Here is a 22,607-nt window from a genome sequence, read left to right on the forward strand (position 1 = left end):
TAAATCCACGCTACACATTACTGACAATGGCACTGACTGAAAATGTACAATTTATTACTGTATGCCTGTCTTCTACAAATATATCTTATTTTCTTCATGATATGTTATATTTTAACTTCTGAACTCTTTTATGTCTTAGATTGCCTTTCCCCCCACTTTAGAGCCTTAGTGAGATGTGGGTGATCAGGCCAATCAAGTTATTAGCTATTTCTTTATTGACCAGGCTTTGTGTCAAGGTGAACCAGGAGAGGGACAAACACAAGCTAAAAAGCGTGAGCATTAAGACAGGATTGTTCATAAACTTTTGACCTTAAAGTTTCTATTCATCATAAAAAAAAATGTTCTGCAATTGTAAAACTCTAGCGGCCCTGAAAGGTCTCAAGTCTTGAAAATAAAAATGTAAACTCTAAAGTTCATTCTCAGAGCTCCTAAAATACTTGGACCGTGTTTTTCCAGAGTTTTGTACTAACTGGCATCATAAAGGTCTCAAAAACTTTGTGTAAACACTCTGCAACCTACATACCAAAAAAAAGGAATTGTCTGCGCACGAAAAGTCAACCATGGAAACATATCACTACTTTTGGCGAAATACATTTTTAATTTTTTTTTTTTTTTTTTCCTCTCACACTTTTTCTGTGTTTCTGATATCTCCACTTTTTTGACAGCAGAGGCCTTTCTTTTTCCGGAGGATCTTGTAGGAGTGAAGGACTTGAGTTCTGACTCCTCACCACCTGTAGCCATGTTGTTCAGTCTAAAAATACAGCTCGGCTTTGTTCTGGCAGCCTGAAACTTGGCACAGCAGCTCGTACTGCAGCGCGGGCGATGCCCAGGGTTCAGCACAGGGGAATTCACAAAATGTACATCCGCTCTAACTAGGAGAGGTTTGATAGTTGGTATATGAATCTCTGAAGGGTTTGGATTAGGGCAGGTCGTCCTCCTGGTTACTATGGTTAAACCCACAGAGCAGAGACTACGGCTTGTTTGTGCAGTTCTCCCTCTTTACTTTGGGACAAAGTTGAGAGGGACGACTACAAAATGTAGTCGGATCTCCGCCACATGAGAGGGGTCATATGATTGGAGGACAGGGAGTGACAGTCGTGGAATGAAGGGGACACAATATGCAATATATTTGAAAAAGACACTAGTAGGTAGTTGTATGGAGCTGAACAACCAAAAGTAGTGAGTCATGCAGACAGGCAACTTGGTGTAAGTGTAGAGAGATGAGCTCCATGAGCCAAACACACCAAACACTCCCTAGCTAAATGCTAACTAGTGCTCCTTCCAGTGATAGTAACTATAGTTACTGTATGAGAAAACATTGTAGACAGTGTCCACTGAGGTACACCATTTGCTAGCTATAGTTATGCATGCAGAAATCTCTTTGGTCCCAAACACATTTCCTCTGGTCCCCGCGGTGACGGCGTCATTAGTCCCTAGCTCTGTTAGACCAATTGTAATGTGGGATTGAATGACTACAGACCACAATGGTGTTGCCTTGTTATGCAAATCTGGACAAGAACAATTCATAATCCGTAGTGGAAGCAAGATTCCAAAGCGTTGGACAGAAAGACAGACACACAGAGCTGAACACATAATCACCTCCAGATGTAACCTGATGGAGATCATTAAACAGCTCTAGACTTCTTGTTTTATTATAAAACCTGTTCTAATCTTAACTTAACTAAAATATAAACTTAACTATTGACACTTACTGTAACAGGTCTTTACATGTCAATAATTTCATTGGAGGACCTCTTTTGGTAATCATAATAATAATAGGTAAAAAAACTAAGTGCTAACTAACGTATAATTTATTTTGACCTACCCCATAGCAGAATATACTAGATTTCTAGAAGATTTATGAAGAATAACATTTTCAAAAAGACATGAATGATTAAGCTAAAAATGTATTTATCCAGATGAAAAAAGCTTTGCAGCCATTGCAGCACAAAGTAGAGTGCATAGAAAACAACATTTGTAAAATAAAACAGAAATTATTAATAATAAATGTAAACTGGTTAATGGTAAGAATCATAAAAATGGGTTGATGGTAAATAAAATATTATTGCTCAATACCAATGCAAAATATTTTCTTCTTGGAAATTACAACTGCTTATAAATTGCTAAGTAAATTTAAATGACTAACAACTATAGTATTTTTTTTCTCATCCATCAGGACCAAATTACATGTTTTTATTAAAAAATAATTGATCCTTGAAGTTTGTTGGCAGGGTTTTTTGGTAAGACGCCTGAAATAAGGGCAGTGGTTAACAGAAGCTTTGAACATCTTTTCTACATTATGAAATATGTAAGTTAGTAAAACACTCTTTTATGTGTCTACAAAACGTCATCTCTAGACTGCTGTTCGCTTAGTGGTGGTGACGTTGAAGTCATGTGACCTTGGCATAGTTCGTTTATAGCCTAACGTTAGCTTTTTAATGCTGCCGATTGTATTTATGCTTCAAAAATCATGAAAGTGGTGTTAATTTGTGTCAGTATCATAATGTTTGTTTGTTTATTATATGCAATATTCCAAAATCCAATGGAAACTTTATTTGGGGTTTTTGATTATTAAACCAACTGCAGCACTTTATATGGATGCAACCCTAACATCGTTGAACATCTACCTCAAAGCCTAAAGTCTCAGGGTTGAATTCAGAAAAAGGAAATCTGCACTAAACACCTTGTAATTCCTTCCCTGACATTTTGAAGAATGTCAATCAGGAATCTGAAATGTAATTCTTCTGCCTACTGTGTTTTTGGCATAAAGGCAACATTTATACTTTGCCACATGGATGACTGCAAACTGTATGGGTGTGTTTGCATTATAATATCATTAGGAGATATATTTTGTGAATCAGACTTTGATCAGAGGGTCCTGGATTAGAGGTTGTCTTCTGCTTTTCAGATTGTGAAGCCCACTGAGGCACATTTGTGATGTGATTTTGGGTTGTCTAAATAAAATAGTATTGAATTGAGACAGGGCAGGCAGTGCTTGTAAATAATGCACCATAGTTCCATAATTTGCCCTTGAAAACTATAAATTGGAGCAGAGCTTTTCAAAGACAGAATAAACTATGCTGCATTAAAAATACTATCTTTTTTTTTATCTAATTCAAATTAAGTACATCCATAGCAAATAACAAAAGACACTCATCCTTTTAAAGGAACTTTAAAGACTCATTGAACCGGTCGGATGTTAAGTTCTTCAAAGCTTCACTTGCCGGTATTTTTAATAATATTTGTAATGCCAAATCTTTAGGAGTGATAATTTATTGTTTGCAACATTTTAACAGATTTAAGATGATCAGCAGCCTGAAACTTGAGCATGTTTTTTTATAATAGATGTGATTTTAACTACTGAGAGCGGGTTGCAGATTGTTGTCTCTTTAAATCTGAACTGCAGGCTGAAATAATTGTTCATGTCAACCTCCTGCTGCTGAATGAAGACATGAAACTCTTTCCCTCTCTTCAGTCCCCGTTCACCTCCACTCCTCTGAGTTGTCTCTCGTCAGCGTTCTCTGACCGTTGCCTCGTCCTGTTGATTTGTGACGATCATGAAGTGAAGCCTCATCTCCCATCCCCTCCCCGCTGTATGTTTGTGTGTTGTTGTGTTTGTATGGGCGTTTCTGCCATTTCTCTGGTCTCTGTCTCCCCCTGCCTGTCTCTCTGCTGCTTTGCCTTCCTGTCTCTCTCTGCTGAGACCGATACCTGTCTTCCTCTCTCTGACCGTCTCTCCTGCGTTGCGGGAGGAACAGGGCAACTTTCAGTTGCTCACAACTCTTGAGCTCGTATCACACCTGTGTCACACACTGTCAGGTTCCAAACCAGAGGTGGTCTGAGCTTTTCTGCTCCAGTTTCTTTCTTGTAAGGTCGCTGGTTTGAATCCCCTGTTGACTACCGGCTGGATGACCTCCAGTAGAGGATATTTAAATGTAAAAGATGTATAACTGTAAACTGAGGTTTTAGAATCAATAATTCTAAAAAAAAAACTTAAATCATACGGCACATTGCCAAACTAATTTACAAAGAGCTTTACCTAATTGAACCAGGAACAATATACAACAACAAAACCAAAACACCCAAAAGTCATTTGAAAATAAACAACATTAAAAAGATATGGTGGAAATGATGTGCTTGCGTGAATAAAAAAGCTTGTAAAAATAAAATGTGATTTAAAAGATGTTCCACAGTTCCAGAGTGTTTCGCTGAGCGCTCTGAGTGGAAGTTGTTCTTGAACTCTTCTCTCCAGGACCCGCTGGATCCCAATCGCTGTGTGATGGTGATCCGTTCTCTGGTTCCGGGCGGCTTGGCAGATCGCCACGGCGGTTTGCTTCCCGGAGACCAGCTGGTGTCGGTCAGCCGGACCCAGTTGGACCAGCTCACCCTTGGCCAGGCCGTGGAGGTCCTGAAGTCTGCTCCACCTGGCACAGTCCGCCTCGGCATCTGCAAGCCTCTGGTGGGGGAACGTCTCCGCCTTCTGCTTTCTGATGAATTAAGTCTTTGCATACGCAGCTGCATGTGCTGATGAGAGTGTGATCTGTTTGTGCAGGTTGAGGGACCAGAAAGGACCGGCCAGGTGTCTCTCACCAACATACCTGTACCAAAGGTAACACACTCTTATGTTGTTTAAAGATATATAGATCCCTGTTTTATTTGACAGAAAGTCAAAAATACATTTAGTTAACAACCACAGCCTCCTCGTATTTGAAAGGGAAAAACAACCATGACCAGAAATAAATGTTCTTTCTTAATTCTAGTCATTGTGCAGAGTTAAGACTGGCTTTATCTCTGTGGAAACATCCAACAGGCTTAGGCTGAGTTCCTCTCTACTGTAAAACAAGATGATAATAAAACTGCTAACTCGTGGAAGAAGACCTGATTACAGATATGAAATGTTTTTGCTCATCTCTTCATGGGGTTTCAGAAAGAGCAGAAACTGTAACGAAACAACACACTTTATTCTACGACGTGTGTGCAGGCCATCCTTGATGAAACTAGATGAGTTTAGGATATGAGGTTGGTCCACCAATATGACTTGAACAATGAACAGATTGGTACCCAGAAGGAACATGCTTGTGTGGTGTTGTCTGGTAGACAGCGTAGACACAGACAGGAAACAGCCTCTTATGACGCATCTTAAGCGCCTTTTGACATTTTGAACTGTATGTTTTTTGTTACCTATCAACCGATGTATACGCCAATACTTTTACTTTTATACTGTGAACAGTTTGAAGTTTTCCACCTTTTACATACGTGTGTGTGTGTGTGTGTCCTTTTTGAATACATGCACTGAATCCTCGGCCACATCTCCGTTTGGATATGACTTCACATCGATATTTTTTTTCTTCTTTTAATGAAATAATTAGCGAGGTGCGGCCCTCGGTGACCTCATAGCTGGCTCTGGCCGTGACACCTCTGCACTTGATGGAAGTGGGCAGGTGGAAGCTGGTGTTGCTTATACAGAGTGTACATCGACGTACTGGACCAATGAATCGGGGCAGGAAGACATTTCTGCACCACACTAATGCAGTTTTTATCCCAAGCAGTTATTGCATATTCTAGCAGAACCATCAATGAAATGTGTTGTGGTTTTTGTGATGTTCGCTCACAGACAGACGGCACTGAAACCCGCTCTTTGTCTTAAATCGTAACGTATCATCCGCTGCTATGAGCATATTTCTCCTCAGCGACTTGCTTTGTGTCCTAATCGTTCTTCTTTCATTTCATCTGAACTCTGCAGTCTTTTCCCCTCTTCCTTCATCTCTTTCACCTCCTTTTTCTCGATCATCTCTCCTCTTTCATGTCCTCCTCTCTTTCACCTTCCCTCACCCTCTCTCTCTCTCTCTCTCTCTCTCTCTCTCTCTCTCTCTCTCTCTCTCTCCTTAATCTCTCCTTTCCCTCCTCTGTCTCTGTGAAGCTGCTGACTCAGCTGGATGGTATAAAGTGCTCTATCAGCTCAACCAGCAGCATCTCTCTCTTAAGTGATTTGGGGGGGGGGGGGGGGGGGGGGGGGTACACTGAGGACACTATGGTCCTCCAGCATCAGTACACCCAGTACTGCAGTACTCTCAGTAAATATTACTGCAGTAGTGATGTGTACTCCGATCTCTTTTTTGAACTATTCCAGAAATAAAACCTCTCTGCTTATTGTATTTTCCTTTTGTGTAAAAGTTAAATCCTCATTATGTGTTTGTCGAGGTGAGCAACAAAAAAAAAAAAGATTATGAGCATTCTAAACACGGAAATCTGCAACAAACGCTGTTTCGGTTGATGGAAAATTGTGTTTGTTATTAGACACCATGAAATTCTTTAAAATACATTTTGCATACGGCTCATAACGTGTAATCACGATAACGATGTGTTTGCACAAGTCGATACCAATCGATATTATCTATAATAATCAATATGTCGCTTGGACAACATGAAGATCCTATTAACTTGAAAACACCAGAAACATTAATTTAATTAACAGGCATCCTCATCATCCACTTTAACTGTTCTCTGCTGTGTTCTACTGTTCTACTGTTCTCTGCTGTGTTCTACTGTTCTCTGCTGTGTTCTACTGTTCTCTGCTGTGTTCTACAGTTCTCTGCTGTGTTCTACTGTTCTCTGCTGTGTTCTACTGTTCTACTGTTATCTGCTGTTCTCTGCTGTGTTCTACTGTTCTACTGTTCTCTGCTGTGTTCTACAGTTCTCTGCTGTGTTCTACTGTTCTACTGTTATCTGCTGTTCTCTGCTGTGTTCTACTGTTCTCTGCTGTGTTCTACTGTTCTCTGCTGTGTTCTACAGTTCTCTGCTGTGTTCTACTGTTCTCTGCTGTGTTCTACAGTTCTCTGCTGTGTTCTACTGTTCTACTGTTCTCTGCTGTGTTCTACAGTTCTCTGCTGTGTTCTACTGTTCTCTGCTGTGTTTTACTGTTCTCTGCTGTGTTCTACTGTTCTACTGTTCTCTGCTGTGTTCTACTGTTCTACTGTTCTCTGCTGTGTTCTACAGTTCTCTGCTGTGTTCTACTGTTCTACTGTTCTCTGCTGTGTTCTACAGTTCTCTGCTGTGTTCTACTGTTCTCTGCTGTGTTTTACTGTTCTCTGCTGTGTTCTACTGTTCTCTGCTGTGTTTTACTGTTCTCTGCTGTGTTCTACTGTTCTACTGTTCTCTGCTGTGTTCTACAGTTCTCTGCTGTGTTCTACTGTTCTCTGCTGTGTTTTACTGTTCTCTGCTGTGTTCTAGTGTTCTCTGCTTCGTTCTACTGTTCTCTGCTGTGTTCTACTGTTCTCTGCTGTGTTCTAGTGTTCTCTGCTTCGTTCTACTGTTCTCTGCTGTGTTCTACTGTTCTCTGCTGTGTTCTACTGTTCTCTGCTGTGTTCTACTGTTCTACTGTTCTCTGCTGTGTTCTACTGTTCTCTGCTGTGTTCTACAGTTCTACTGTTCTCTGCTGTGTTCTACTGTTCTCTGCTGTGTTCTACTGTTCTCTGCTGTGTTCTACTATTCTACTGTTATCTGCTGTACTCTGGTGTGTACCCTACTTTGTTCTACTGTACTCTGATGTAAACTACTTTGTTTTAATGTACTCTGATATAGTCTGATGTACACTAATTTGTTCTACTGTACTTTGGTGTACACTACTCTCCTCCACTTTACTATTCTGTATAGTCTATGATACTCTGCAGTGTTTACTGTACTCTTCTGTGTGGTCTAGTGTACTTGTATTCTTCTGTACTATCCTTTGTACTCTTCAGACTACTCTCTTGTACTCGGCTGTGTTCTACTGTGTACTCTACTGTACTACTGTTACTTTCTCTCCTCCTGCAGTCTCGGCTGTGGCCATCCTCTGCGCTGTGGTTTTATTTCCTGTTTTATATGCAGCCCATTTGGCTGAAGAGGGTTTTTCACAGCCCACAGGTCTCTGATGGCTTTCCATAAAGACAGCCGGGTCGGCGCTGTCACTTCTCCGCCAGATCGTTCTCGGTCACGCCAGCCCGCTGACCAGAGAGAGACCCCCGTTACAGATCCACACCTCGTTAACTTTTAGAGGTCATATGTAGAAGACTGCTGCTGCTGTAGTTACAGGCTGCAATCACATTATTCTGATCTTCTTTGTGCAGATAAAGTGCTGCAGTGAACCCAGTCAAACATGAATACAAGAGAAACAACCAGCTTTACAGGCAACAAACGGCACAGAGCTGTCAAACAGCATTGTAACCACGGCATCACGCTCTACATCCACTGCCAACACTAACTAAGTCTTTTTACTCTTTCATTGATTATTACCCACTTTGGACAGTTATCAGTTTCAGGCACATTTTAGTCACCTTAAAGAAAGGCCCTCCAACAAAAGTAAAATCCGTTAAGTGTACACTATATTTAGAATATTTCCACTGCTTAATCTTTGTTGAAGGACACATTGTCCCCAAAATAATTTAAAGACCATTTATATCAAGATATTATAATAGTATCACCTTTTTAAATCAGCAATTCACCTTTTGGAATTCAAATTTGAAAAATAAATAAAATACATTTTCTAAATAAATAAAACATGAAAACAAAAAAATGAAACATTTAATTATAATGAATTAATTATGAATGAATCCATATTGTTAAATCAGATGGACTGTTCACAATTATGTACAATATCTGTGCCAGACGCAAGTCTTATGAAAGTAGGGAAACACCTGCTGTCTATTCTGGCATGTTGACTCAAATGTTAAACACGTGTACAAAACTGGCAGTAAAACGTCGATCATCCAATCATGCACATTTTCACCTGTAAGTATTAAAATCCTGAAAGGGCCTAAAAGTGACACGTGAAGCCGGCTTGCCTGACTCCTGGTCTTTACTGAACACGGGTGCCAAATCTGAGACCTGAATCCGACTCAAAGCTGTGTTTAATGTTCTTTCATCCGGTATCGACCAGCAGCTCTGGAGAACGTTGCATTGGAAGTTCCTGCAAGCAAAGCGTCTCACTCCAAGCTCCATTTGAAGCAATAGGAGCTACGCATCTTTGAGCTATACTTGCAAAACAAATACCTGAAGATTCAAAGTTTCACTTAAGTGTTCTGAAAATCAGAAAGTAATTGGCAGATCCACTCACCTTTTTCCAGATCCAGATCACGTGACTTACAGGTGGAAATTGAGTCTCAGGCACAATCACCACTTGTCATTGATCGTCATTGGAATGATTGGACAGTAGATGCCACTGCAGTAAAACAAGGCCCAACATGGCGCAGCACACTGCCTCACTGCGATGCTGCAGAGAGGCTGCACCAGCAGACTGGTCATCTCCGCTGTCATCATCGTCTAATGGCAGAGATATTAAATGACAACATCTTTTAATCTTATGAATATGAGGCCAGGCAGTCACCGCCAATACACATCAGTCTGCAGAACATCCTGTTAGCGTTATGAGCTCTCTGCTGCTGCCGCCGTCTGCTCCTCACCTCCATTATATGGCCCTGATGGGCTTGCTTCCCAGGCCCAAATTAAAAGAAGAGGAACAGAGTCCTTGACGATGAGGCCTCATCGATGGAAATTAGCCTAAGTGTTGTCATTAATATTTCCCGGCGTGGGCTAATGTCTGCATCGTAATGTTAAGAACAGGATATCCCCTCAGTATCTGCTGAGGAAGGCTCTTTGGGGAGTTGGAGAAAACCTTTATGTGTTCAGAGATGAAGGCTAATGTTCAAAGTAAGTCAAGTTTTAGATTTAGTGTCAGCTGCGGTTTTTCAGTGGAGTTGGGTCCCGGAGGAGACAGCTCCAAGCTGCTGGGTCCTACACTCTGACTCCTTTCATTTACCTGACATCCAGGTTGGACCAAATATAGGAAAACAAGCATCCACTGGATTTATGGAGCTGCCTGGATGTTTTTATCCTTTTGGATCTTTCCCAAACTCATCTGGCTCAGTCTCAAACTGATGTTCATCATGTTTTTAAAATGTAATTTCAAATATTCAGAAGGAGAAGAACAGCAACAACAAACTGGTGAGTGTTGGCTGGTGTCAGTATTCACTGGCTCCCAGTGCGTAAACCGTTTTTACTTTTGGTTTTTGAAGAGATTTTTGCCCTTCAGGTCACCTCTAACACGCCGAAGGAAGATGTTTTTCAGCCACTATCTTCTTGCAGTGACCTCTTCCTGGCTATTAATGTTGTTCTACTGTTGTTTCAGGGTTTTGGTGATTTCTCCATCCTGCCAGAAGATCTTTGTCAGGAAGAAGAGGAGCCTGAGCTCACCCTGGATCGAGGTCTGCCTCACTACACCTCCTTCTCCCTGACCTCCGATCTTCTGCCTGTGGAGGATGGCAGGGAGATGGCCGTGGATGAGGAGGTAGAGGAAGAGAGGGAGGAGGAAGTGAAGACGCAGGAGAAAATGGAGGAGAGCGTGGGCTCCCTCCCTAGGAAACCCCCTCCATCGTGGGAGGAGTGGAAGCTCGCCTCCAGCAGGGGAGCAGAGGAGGTGAGGGCATGGAGTGATAATACACCATACATACACTTTATTGGCAAAAGTATTCACTCACACATCCAGATAATATAAATCAGGTGTTCCAATCACTTCCATGGCCACAGGTGTATAAAAGCAAGCATGCAGACTGTTTCTACAAACGTGTAAAAGAATGGGTCGCTCTCAGGAGCTCAGTGAATTCCAGCGTGGTACTGTGATAGAATGGCCACCTGTGCAACAAGTCCAGTCATGAAATGTCCTCACTCCTAAATATTCCAGTCATCTGTCAGTGGGATTATAACAAAGTGGAAGTGATTGGAAACGACAGCAACTCAACAAGAAGTGGTAGACCACATAAAATGACGGAGCCGGGTCAACGGATGCTGAGGCACATAGTGCACAGAGGTCACCAACTTTCTGCAGTCAATCACTACAGACCTCCAAACTTTATGTGGCCTTTAGATTAACTCAAGAACAGTGTAGAGACCTTCATGGAATGGGTTTCCATGGCGATCAGCTGCATCCAAGCCATACTTTAGCAAGTGCAATGCAAAGCATTGAATGCAGTGGTGTAAAGCACACCGCCACTGGACTCTAGAGCAGTGGAGACGTTCTCTGGAGGGACCAATCACGCTTCTCCATCTGGCAATCTGATGGGCGTCTGGGTTTGGCGGTTGCGTCTGGGTTTGGCGGTTGCCAGGACAACAGTACTTGTCTGACTGCATTGTGCCACGTGTTAAGTTTGGTGGAGGGGGATTATGGTGTGGGGTTGTTTTTCAGGAGCTGGGTTTGGCCCCTTGGTTCCAGTGAAAGGAACTCTGAATGCTTCAGCATACCAAGAGATGTTGGACAATTCCATGCTCCCAACTTTTTGGGAACAGTTTGGGGACGGCCCCTTCCTGTTCCAACATGACTGGTCACCAGTGCAACTTTTAGATCATAGATCTGACACTTCAATATCAATGTCATTCAATTTTCTGACACTGAAATGTAACGTGGCGTTTTCTTCCCATTGGGATTGATTGTGTGCTCTCAGACTTGGAGCAAAGAGAAGCAGGAGGAGCTCCGCGAGAGAGAAGAGGAGGAAGACTTGCAGAGATCAGACCATGAAAGCGTTGTGTCTTTTGGAAACCTGCTTGTTGGTGAGAAACTGAATCTGAATCTTTAAATTCATACAGATGGCAAGAAAACACTGGGGTGTAGCTGCTATTATTTGCTAGATACTTCTTAGTTACTACATTTTGATTTTAAAATACATAAATAAACAACATACTTGCAAAACTCTACAGAAAAGGTAAAATAGAAATATCCATTCAGATTCAGATCAGATTCAATAATGTGGAATATATAAAGACAGAATACAGACTAAAATTGCAGTAAAACAATGAATTGCCCTTCCCTGAGCTCTCTACCATATCCCATGTAAAATGAAACACAGGTAAGATTGTGAAGCTCTATTAAAAACATTGTGATCATGACAAATATTTGAAGATCTCAACATTGTAATGTTTTAAAAAGTGTCATAACCTGTTTCTGTGACCACAGAATAATTCTGCTGTAATCAGAGAAAAAGACAAAGACAGGCAATTATGTTGAGATCCCAAGACGGCAAAGTGTAAAACATTATCAGATGATGTCATTGTGGTCTCCCGTTGCCCTGTAACACGTCTGCTAGTCAGAGATTAGATCAGGTGGTATTGCTGTCAAGGGCTACACCGTGCTGCAGGTCTATGTTTCAAAATAAAAGTTGGGAGAGACCTAAGGTGTTTTCTATCTGGGTTTTTTATGTCCATAACAGGTGGATGGACAACGTTTTTACTCTTAACTCTCTGTATATATATATATATATATATATATATATATATAATATAATATAGAAATTGGATTGAAATGTGCGCTGCCTGTGGATGAAACAGGGAGAGAGGGTGTGTTTCACATCTTGTAGATACAGCGTTACTAATGTACTGTGTGTATTGTTTCTTTCAGACTCCAGAGACAGTGAAGCGGACTCTGAACTCACTCTGACAGACACCGACACCGAGTCAGTATCCCCCCCATCCACCATCACCTTCCTCTTACTTTGTATCTATCACCTTCTTTTGTCCCTTTCTCTTTATTATCGCCTCTGTCAGCTCCTCTTACTCCTCCACCTCCTCTGTCTCCTCCTCTGTTGATGTTTCATAGTCCCATATCACCCTCTAGTGGGCGCTGCTTTATACTGGTATGCATGCAGTACGTACTGTATGCGTGTCACATTGGTCTGATTTTTCCCTGATGAACATGGTAATTAAATGTTGAGTTTGTAAAATTGAAATGAACATTGTTCACCACTGCCAAAGCTACGACTGCTACTAAGGACAGACACAGTCTGTACTTGTTATCTTTCATTTGAACGGTTTTCCATGTTTGTTTTTATGGCTGCATAAATCTCTCCGATTGCAATATGCAGCTTGAACAGTAATTGGCTGCACAGCATGATGACTGGTCATCTAGTGTTGATATTTCCCATTGTGTTGGCTCATTCATGTTTGCTCTGTTCCCAGTTCTGACATTTCTACAACTGATGATAAAACAACAACATTCATGAAGTTGATGATGAAACCTTGATGATGTTATAATATGTTTTTTTTTTTTCTTTGCAGGTCTGTCAGGATGATTGACACAGAGAGAAGGAAGAGGCGGAGCCAGGGAGGAGCCTATCTACCAACCAGAAGAGGCCATGGGTAGGAGACCTGCTTCACCTGAAACCTCCAGTTAGAATAACAGAAACTGTCTTTAACTCTGTGTGTGTGTGTGTGTGTGTGTGTGTGTGTGTGTGTGTGTGTGTGTGTGTGTGTGTGTGTGTGTGTGTGTGTGTGTGTGTGTGTGTGTGTGTGTGTGTGTGTGTGTGTGTGTATGTGTGTGTGTGTGTGTATGTGTGTGTGTGTGTGTGTGTGTGTGTGTGTGTGTGTGTGTGTATGTGTGTGTGTGTGTGTGTGTGTGTGTGTGTGTGTATGTGTGTGTGTGTACACAGTGATCTTCCTGAGAGAGAGGAGGGGGAGGGAGAGGAAACCCCTGCCTTCAGTCACTGGGGACCCCCCCGCAGGTAACCCACCTCCATAGAACTAAGGCAATGATGTTTACATGTTACCCCCCCGCCTCAAGTCAGTTTTTATCAGCTTGAAAGGTGTGTTCACTTTCAGATTTTACTGAACACACACACAGTCCCGTGTTCATGGAAGAAACTACAATCATTCCAGTGCCTCAAAAGAGTGCCTGTCTCATCCAATGACTTTAGACCTATAGCTCTTACCTGCATTCTATGCAAAAGTATTGAAAGGGTTATATTTAGCAAACTCACATCTGCTTGACAGTCAATAGTTTGCTTATGAGGCACAAAGAGGTACTGAGGACAAGGACGAAATTTTGATTTCAAAGGTGGGGGGGACACAAGTATTTTTAATAAAACTCTAACTCTTTCAGTTCACTCTGTTTTCTAGTAGTTGTTCTAGTTTTCTATTGCTACTTTTAAGTCTACTATTCCCTTTTTCTGTTTGACTGGTTGTAAAGCATGTAGCAAAACATTATCACCCAATTCTAATCCAATAGTAATAATAACAACAATAATAATAAAATATTTTATTGATCAGATTATTGAGAGCTTTGTAGATGATGAGGAGGATCTTGAAGTGGATATGCTGTTTATTGGGAGCCAGTGAAGGTGTTGCAGGATGGGTGTAACGCATTTCTTTGAGTAACTTACACTTTGACTTCTAAAGAAGTCTCTTATGTCCACTTCTCTTTTTTTAGACATCCTGGCTGCGTCTAATTACCAAACACACATACGCACGCACGCACGCACATGGACACCGATTCAAACGTAAATGTAAATGAAACCTCTGATATTAACATCCTTCTAGCTGACGTGAACCAGGCAGAACAAACTCCCAACTTACAGTAGCGGACTCCTGTAGGACTCCTGATCGCACTAGCAGATCGTCGGTGTGCAAGAAGGAGTGACAGCGGGCACAGCCAATCACACAAGAAACGGCAGAGCCAATCGAGGAGCTTGTGGGCGGTCTAAACTAAGGGAAACAGGCTTCAGCTTGAGCAGACGTTTTCCGCTTGGTCCTAGTGCTTGACAAGTCTCTGTTTAATATAGCGTAACATTGTTTTTGGATGGTAAAAAGAGCAGGGGACCAAAACGGCCTTTTGAAAAAATGCAGGGGACATGTCCCCTGTGTCCCCCCCCCCTAAATTACGTCCGTGACTGAGGATATCACAGATGAAGAAGCACTTTGTCTGTGGTCCATAAACAACATCCAAACCGCTCTCCTCACCCCGAGACCGACACCCCTGTTCATCCACGGTCATCCTACTCACATGCTCGTACAACATAAAACGTTTTTCAAGATTATATCATTTGTCTTTCATGCCCCCCCCCCAGTATTCTTCCACTTCTCCTCCTCCATCGCCTCCTCTCCGTCTCCTACCCGTTGTTTTACTGTCCTGTGTCGCCCTCTTCTGGATACATTTGTCACAGTCTATTGTTGTACGACTGTATGTGTGTCAAACTGTGTTCACCAGGTAACAGTCTCTCCTAGATGAGTGTATGACACCAGAAATAGGAATGATTAATGTTTTTCTGTTTGGTGTTTCCTCTCTGATCACCCCAAGCTATTTAAGGGTAATAAAGATCATGTCTGCCCTGCAGAGTGGAGGTGTGGCCTGAGGAGGGTCAGTCTTTGGGTCTGAGCATTGTGGGAGGTCATCATGTCATCAAGCGCCTGAGGAACGGAGAGGAACTGAAGGGAATCTTCATCAAGCAGGTTTTAAAGAACAGTCCTGCTGCCAAAACACAGTGTCTGAAGACAGGAGACAAAATCCTGGAGGTAGAGCCTAATATCTGGATCCAACACCTGAGTTAAGAGAGTGGCACATTAGATATGGATGGAGCGTTTATATCTCAACGTTGTCTGATGCGTGTGCAGGTGTCAGGTGTTGACCTACGGGTTGCCAGTCACGAGGAGGCGGTCAATGCCATCAAAACGGCTCCGAGCCCCGTCGTCTTCATCGTCCAGAGTCTGTCAGCTACTCCACGGGTACACACACACACACACACACACACACACACACACACAGATTGTGTATCGTAAACATGGAACGCACTCAAGTCTTACTTTGAGTTTGTGTTTCAGCCAGTGTCTCTGACAGCTCCCAGCTACAATACGCACAAAGCAGCGGGTACAGACTCTCCGGTAAGAACAGGAAGTATTCCTCACATTTGGTTTCTTGCCTGGCTCCTCCTAGCTGAGTGCCTGGTGTCCCTGAGCAAGACACCTCACCCCAATTGCTCCTGACGAGCTGGCTGTCGCCCTGCATGGTTGACTCCGCCGTCGGTGTGTGAATGTGTGTATGAATGGGTGAATGTCAGTCATTCCTGTAAAGTGCTTTGGATAAAAGCGCTATATAAATGAGGACCATTTACCATTTTACAGAATAAGTGATGTTTGTTGAATGTTAGAAGTTTAGTCTAGTCTTTCCACTGTGAGTCCAGCAGAGGGCAGCACAGCCTCAGCACACTTCATTAGCGCAGGGGTTCCCAAACTTTTCAGCCCGCGACCCCAAACATAACAGTGCCAGAGACCGGCGACCCCCAATCTCCCCGGAGGAGACTGAAACATAAGAATGCGTGAAACAGGCGTACCCAAACACGGCATAACGACAACACAAAAGAACAGAACAGCCTGACAACCATGATATCATTTTACATAAACAATTTACTACAACAATTTAAAAGCAGAATATCTCAGTGAAAGTCCTGAAAATCATCTCGTGACCCCCCCCCGTGTGTCCCGGGGGGTCCCGAACCCAACTTTGGGAACCCCGGCATTAGAGGATACGCATAACTTTCACAGTGAATATTTGCCATCAAACAGATACAGATAAGAGACCACGTTTATCTGTTTTCACCTCTGCAGACACCAGATGTAGCCATGCCCTCTTTGAGACAGTCTCCACCCTACAGACCTCCCAACCAATCAGAACACGGAGTGAATGTGGACCTGGAGCAGGCCAGAGGTCAGTACACACACACACACACACACACACACACACACACACACACACACACACACACACACACACAATCCCATGAAAGTAGACAGTCTTGTGAAACATGAACAAGATGATAAAACAACATTGCGTTACACTGCTTGACGTTCAGTCTGAAACCTTTTTTCCATTTTCTCTGCTTCTGTACTCTGCAGAATAAATCAGTTCCTTCAATGTGTTTTATTTGAGACATAAAAGTATAGACGTATGGCTGAAGTAATAAATTAATAATAATGAATGAATAAAGGTAAGTCATTGTTTGGTATGTTCTTTACTGTATATTGTGGCTGTAATGAAGACTGCAGCGTTGGGGCTCTGTCGTTAGAAGAGTCGGCTCTCGTCATGACTCTAATGTTCTGTTGATGAATGATCAGCTCGTTCTCCGCTGGATGAAATCAACTGTAAACGAATGTCACCTTAATGTAGATGGAGCTTCTGGCAGTGTTTTGGTTAAAACCAACTCATTATTAAAAACATATTGCTACCTCACACACACACACACACTCTATCTATAACCAATTATAGTTTGATTTATCTGTAGCTGTCAAAAGGCAGCACCGTCTGATTCATCATATGTTATATATAATGTATATATACATTTACTTAAGCTCTAAATACAATCTATTAATGTTTTTAAATATTTACCTTTTTACAAGATAATGATAGTGTGACTTTTCGGGAAAGCCTAGGATTTCCTATTCCTCTCCTAGAGTACGACAGTAGCTCTAGACCAGGAGTGCCCGACTCCGGTCCTGGAGAGCCCCTGTCCTGCATGTTTGAGGTTTCTCCCTGCTCTTACACACCTGATTCTAATGATCTGCTCGTTATCAAGCTACTGAAGCTTGTCACAGGTTTGAAAATCGTTCAAATATATATATACACACAGATAACTAAAGATAATTTAACATAAATGCAGAGAATGGCAGGCATAGCAATTAAGTACAGTTTCATATGTGATCAGCTCAGAGTAGAGGGTCAAATGTATGGAACGTTGATTGTATGCAGGAAGGTCAGCTCAGCTCCGGTGACCCCAACAAGGGAATGGTTTTGCATGTCGTGGCCACAGACAGTGGCTCTCTCCTTCTCCTCCCTGACTGATTCTTCTCTAGTTCTGTGTTCTGCTTGTGTCTTTTTTCACTACCTGTAGCATGAGGTGGTATCTGCAGTGGCAGAACCAACAGGTTCACAGGTAGTCCAGCTTCTCCAGGATGCCACATCCGTATAGGTGAAGTTGCAAGAAGGGTTGCTGTGTCTCCCGGCACAGTCTCAAGAGTAGAAGATACCAGCCCTAACCAGGAGAGCTGGACAGGGTCATAGAAGGACATTTTTCTGACCAAACTGTCAGAAACAGCCTCTACGAGGGTGGATTGAGGGCCCGACGTCCTCTCGTGGGACCAGGTCTCACACCCCAGCACTGTGCAGCTCCATTGGCATTCACCAGAGAAAACCATGATTGGCAGGTCTGCCATTGGTGCCCCGTTCTCTTCACAGATAAGAGCAGGTTCACACTGAGCACATGTGACAGGTGTGAAATAGTCTGGAGACGCCGTGGTGAACGTGATGCTGCCAGTAACGTCATCCAGCATGACCGGTTTGGTGGTGGGTCAGTGATGGTCTCGGGAGGCATATCCTTGGAGGGTCACACAGACCTCATAGCCCATGGTACCCTGACTACTGTTGGATACCGGGATGGAATCTTCAGAGCGATTGTCAGACCTGATGCTGGTGCAGTGGGCCCTGGGTTCCTCCTGGTGCAGGACTAGCCCGGCCTCATGTGTCGAGAGGATGTAGGCAGGCCCTGGATCAAGTCCCCCTGAGTAAAATCCAATATAGCATCTACTGGATGTTATGTATCGGTACCACCACAGACCCTCTAGAAGCTCAATGACGCAACATCCGAGGTCTCTGTCCAGAAAAGCACAGTCCTGGAACAGATAAGATACTGCACAGAGCCCTCGGGCTCCCAGGCCTCTGGTAGAGGACCCATGCTGGAAGGAGGAAACACAAGACCAGCATTTTTAGTTAATTAGCAAGTTGGGTTGTTTATACATGAAACTAAAGATTCATATCTTTAGTAGGAACCAATGGGCTTGGAGTTGAGAGCCACAAACAGTCAAATACTGTGGGTGTGCTGTTATGTATCAGGTCCGTGTGTTCAGCAGAAGTCTTCATGCTATCTGGGTTAACGTCAGCATCGTCAGCTCTGCCCAGTGCTGATGTTTTCTGGTTGTACCCCTTGAACAACTTTTAAGTGGTTCACTACATGGGCCCTAGTTTCGTAGACTAGGCGTCGTCAGCGCGCAGCGCACCTGCGCCACGCCGACAGGGTGTGTCCGCCTGGACTTTGCAAGTTTCGTGCACCGCGCAGGCTCACGCAGGCACACCTCCCGTCTCGCCCACCCGCGCAAGTGGGAAAGAGGGAGGAGAAGAAGGCGTGAGTGGGAGACGAGGCGTGGACTGGGATTAATACAGCCGATTCAGATCTTCACCAATCAAATGAGCTCCTCTCCTCACCTTTAATGCGTTAGGGGAGGTTCAGTGCAAGTTCTGTAACTTGACAACCCGATGACAGAAGCAGCGCCGCCGCTCCCACCACGCGCATCACGCGCTGTGTGTGCGTATCATAATAATAACAATGCCGATATTATAAAAAACAGGTGAGAGAGAGAGAGATGTTTTGGTCCGAGAGGCTGAGTTTCCGTTACGCGTGCCATCGTCGTAACCTTTGATCTGACGTCAGATGTGACGGGAAAATCTATATAGATATAAATTCACGTGTTGATTCAATTAGTTGCATTAAATAGTGTTTGTTGTGATTATTAATTGCATTTAAATGTGCCTGGAACTGTGGAAACCTGCCTGTGAGGTCTCGGTGAGGTGTACGCACTGCGCTCCGTCAGCCAAACTTCCACTGCGCCAGCTGTGATTCGCCTTGAATGAATGGACTTTATTTGCGCCTTGCGCCGAGAGTAGACTAGGTTGGAGCTGGCGGGCTTTCAGCGCAGTCTCGGCGAGGCTTTTTACCACGAAACTTCCGCTACGCCAAGCTGAATCTGTGACACCTCCCCCTGCTGTGCCGCCACACCCATCTTGGCGCAGGCGATCCACCAAACTGCCGAACTGACCTTGCGCAAGGCTGCGCGGGTCGAAACTTGCATTACGCCGGCTCCGCCACCCTGCGCTGCGCCACGAAACTAGGGCCCCATATCTCAACAGGTTAAAACACACACACACACACACACACTGGTGTGCAAAAATGATTTTCTTCATCCTGTATTTCAGTGTATTTCAGAATATCTTGTGCCTCGGAGTATCTCAAGTGTCTTAATTTCTCCTATAGTGTCTATGATTCCATTCATACTCTCGTTAAAATCAGTTTCTCAGTGTTTCTCCACATCTTGTGTCTCTTGTGTTAGTTTCAGTTTACCTTGCTGTATGTTCTGGTGTATTTTTAGCTACCAGACAGGTTGTCAGTGTGTTAATGTGTGTGTTTCTGTCTTTGCAGGGCTTGTTTGAACCAGCAGTCCCTTGGTCCGTCCTTGTTACAGCACAGAGTGGAGGAACCTCTTTATTTGCTTTTACTCCTCTCGGCTTGCTTCACTCTTTCTCTGTCTGGTTAGGGGTTTCCTTGCTGACTCTGCCTCCCTCTGATCTCAGTGCTTTGGTGCGTCTGAAGCAGGCAGACTGGGCTGTTATGGTTGTTGTTTTTCTTGACTGCTGGTTTGATGGTTTAGCTGTTTGGTTGAAGGAGCTTGCTACTGGTTTTAATGGGGTTTGGTGTTAATGGGTAAAGACCTGAACGAGCTGATTGGTGTTTTGCTGTGACTGGATTTACTTTCAAATCTGATGTACTTGTATTATGATAGTACCCAGATAGGAATATTTTTGTATTCTGGAATGCTGTACCAAAAAATTATGTTTTCTTTTCATTTTAATTTCTTGGATAGACTAGAAGGGAATTTGTAGGGTTTTTTTTTTTAGATAACAGCTATTAGCTGTAGAAGAATACATATACTGTACTATAGCAACTATTATACAACTTTTAAGATTCAATATATACTGGAATTGTATTACCTGGGGATATCTTGTGTTTTAGGCCTTTGTCATCATGCCTAATTTGTTTTCTTATTTTGAAAAGAAAATTGTGTACTTCGGATATATTTCCTGACCAAATCTAAATGATTTATTTATAAAAGAGAAAAACAAGTGAGTTGACTAATTGAATTTGATGCTGTATTGCTGTATAAAGTCTGTGGAATCATAGGTATTTAGTGGTGGAAATGTTTAAATGTGGAAAGGTGTGAATACTTAAAATGTCTAATGATGAATTTCTCGCACGATCTAATGAAAAATAAAATAATATAGGCCATTTTAAATAAAAAGAATGAACATTGTGATATCTTTGTCATTCAGGACAATCAGGCGGAGCAGCATGTGAGCAGCAGCACAGAACCTCTTGCTTGTTGTTTCGGCACCCATGTTGACAGGTCAGACCAGCCGCACCGCCTCTAGGACATTTAATGCACTGTCCCTCTTGGTCTTTAGCCTGGACTTTTGGACAGTTAAGACTCGGACCTTTTCTTGTCTTTAGCCTGGAGCCTGGGATAACTACGGCTCAGGTCTTCTGGTCTTTCAGCTGGACTCTAGGACAAGGACGTTTCAGTCCCTCTTGACTCTTGGACAGATAATGCTCAATCATCCATTGTCTTTAGCCTGGACTCTGGGACATGTAAAACTTAGTCCTGGTGGCTGAACTTCTGAACTGTGAAGACTCTCGGCCATCTGTACTGTGCCCAAGCACGTTTGACCCCAAAGTCCAGTTCGTTTAACCTGTGTGAGTACTCCGTAGCGAGCCCGAGCACAGTACACTTCCTTGGCCCTGGTTTGGCTGAGCACAGTCAAGGGTACTTGATGTGTAATCGCTAGGCCATTCTGCTCATTATCACTCACTGCTCAACACAGATTCCCCCACCCACCCAGCATCGCTTTTGAGTTAATTTGAGAAAATGAAAATTCTATTGATTGTGGGTAGGATTTGGGCATGCTTCAGACTTGTGGTCAGATCGGAACGCCTTCTGGTCTTTAGTCTGGACTCTGAGAAAAGTAAGTCTCAGTACATCCTGCCCTATAGCCCAGACTGTGGAACATCTAAAGGCTGAGTTATGCTTCCGCGTCGACACAACGCAAGGGGGCTTGCGGACCCCTTACCTCCTTGCGGACCCCCCTTACGTCCAACGCAAGGGCCTGACGTGCACCTCCCAAAAATCCTAGACGTGCATCGAGGCGACGCAACACCAACGCAGCGGCATTGGCTGTGATTGGTCCGCTAACTACATCCGCTGGAGACCGCTATCCGGTTTCCACTCATAAACACCGCCATTTAAACTTTTAAAAGGCTACTTTTATTGTTTGCACCTTGTTTTATTGTTTGCACCTTGTCGCTTTTGCACAAAGAAATAAAACACCAAGTTCTGAAAAATTGTGGATGTTTAAAGCCAGAAAGTAAACACATAGGCTATAACGAGGCTAACGACGATATACGCCAAGAGTCTCGGTCGGTCGGTCATTCTTTACAAAAAACATAGCGCCCTTTACCGGTGTGGCATTGAATTGCATTTCGACACGTAAACCCAACGCAGAACCATCACGGTCTCCAAGCAACTGCGTGGCCGTTGCGTGGCCGTTGCTTGATCACTACGCGGAAGCATAATCAGTAGTTTTTAGCAGGAACTTTTGGACAGCTAAGATTCAATCACATTCAGGTGTTTAGCCCCTCAGCCTGACCTTTGGCACTGCTTAAAAGACCGATTCTAAAACAAATAGGAAGACAGCATAGACTTAGATAGCGTAGACTAGATCCCTTCTAGTGTTTTTGTCCCCATACATTATGGAGGTTTGGACAAACTTGATGCTTGTCTTCAGCTTTTTGATTGAATGTGTTTCGAGTTTAACGCAGATAATTTGACAGAATCGCAGCTGATAAAAATCCTGCCAAACTCATCATGTTTGGCATCATGAGAGATGGAGCATCTGTGTGTAGGTTTGTGCTAAAAATGCATTTTTATAGCTGTTGTTTTCT

General features: G+C 43.1%; 1 protein-coding gene across 3 annotated transcripts in view; it reads left to right on the forward strand.

Moving 5' to 3' along the window:
* Nucleotides 1-22,007, forward strand: part of patj (PATJ crumbs cell polarity complex component) — a 76,398-nt gene extending 54,391 nt beyond the window's left edge. For all 3 annotated transcript variants that reach the window (XM_084011545.1, XM_084011546.1, XM_084011547.1), the window contains 12 exons: nucleotides 4,253-4,459; nucleotides 4,553-4,609; nucleotides 10,163-10,450; nucleotides 11,472-11,577; nucleotides 12,422-12,476; nucleotides 13,078-13,158; nucleotides 13,449-13,520; nucleotides 15,129-15,306; nucleotides 15,406-15,516; nucleotides 15,613-15,672; nucleotides 16,396-16,495; nucleotides 20,034-22,007. In XM_084011545.1, coding sequence (XP_083867671.1) covers nucleotides 4,253-4,459; nucleotides 4,553-4,609; nucleotides 10,163-10,450; nucleotides 11,472-11,577; nucleotides 12,422-12,476; nucleotides 13,078-13,158; nucleotides 13,449-13,520; nucleotides 15,129-15,306; nucleotides 15,406-15,516; nucleotides 15,613-15,672; nucleotides 16,396-16,495; nucleotides 20,034-20,044 — 1,326 coding nt within the window. In that variant the 3' untranslated portion in view covers nucleotides 20,045-22,007. The remainder of the gene's footprint in view (nucleotides 1-4,252; nucleotides 4,460-4,552; nucleotides 4,610-10,162; nucleotides 10,451-11,471; nucleotides 11,578-12,421; nucleotides 12,477-13,077; nucleotides 13,159-13,448; nucleotides 13,521-15,128; nucleotides 15,307-15,405; nucleotides 15,517-15,612; nucleotides 15,673-16,395; nucleotides 16,496-20,033) is intronic.
* The last annotated feature ends 600 nt before the right edge of the window (nucleotides 22,008-22,607 follow it).

Source organism: Eutrigla gurnardus, assembly GCF_963514095.1.
Source record: "Eutrigla gurnardus genome assembly, chromosome: 6".
In the NCBI taxonomy this organism is placed as follows: domain Eukaryota; kingdom Metazoa; phylum Chordata; class Actinopteri; order Perciformes; family Triglidae; genus Eutrigla; species Eutrigla gurnardus.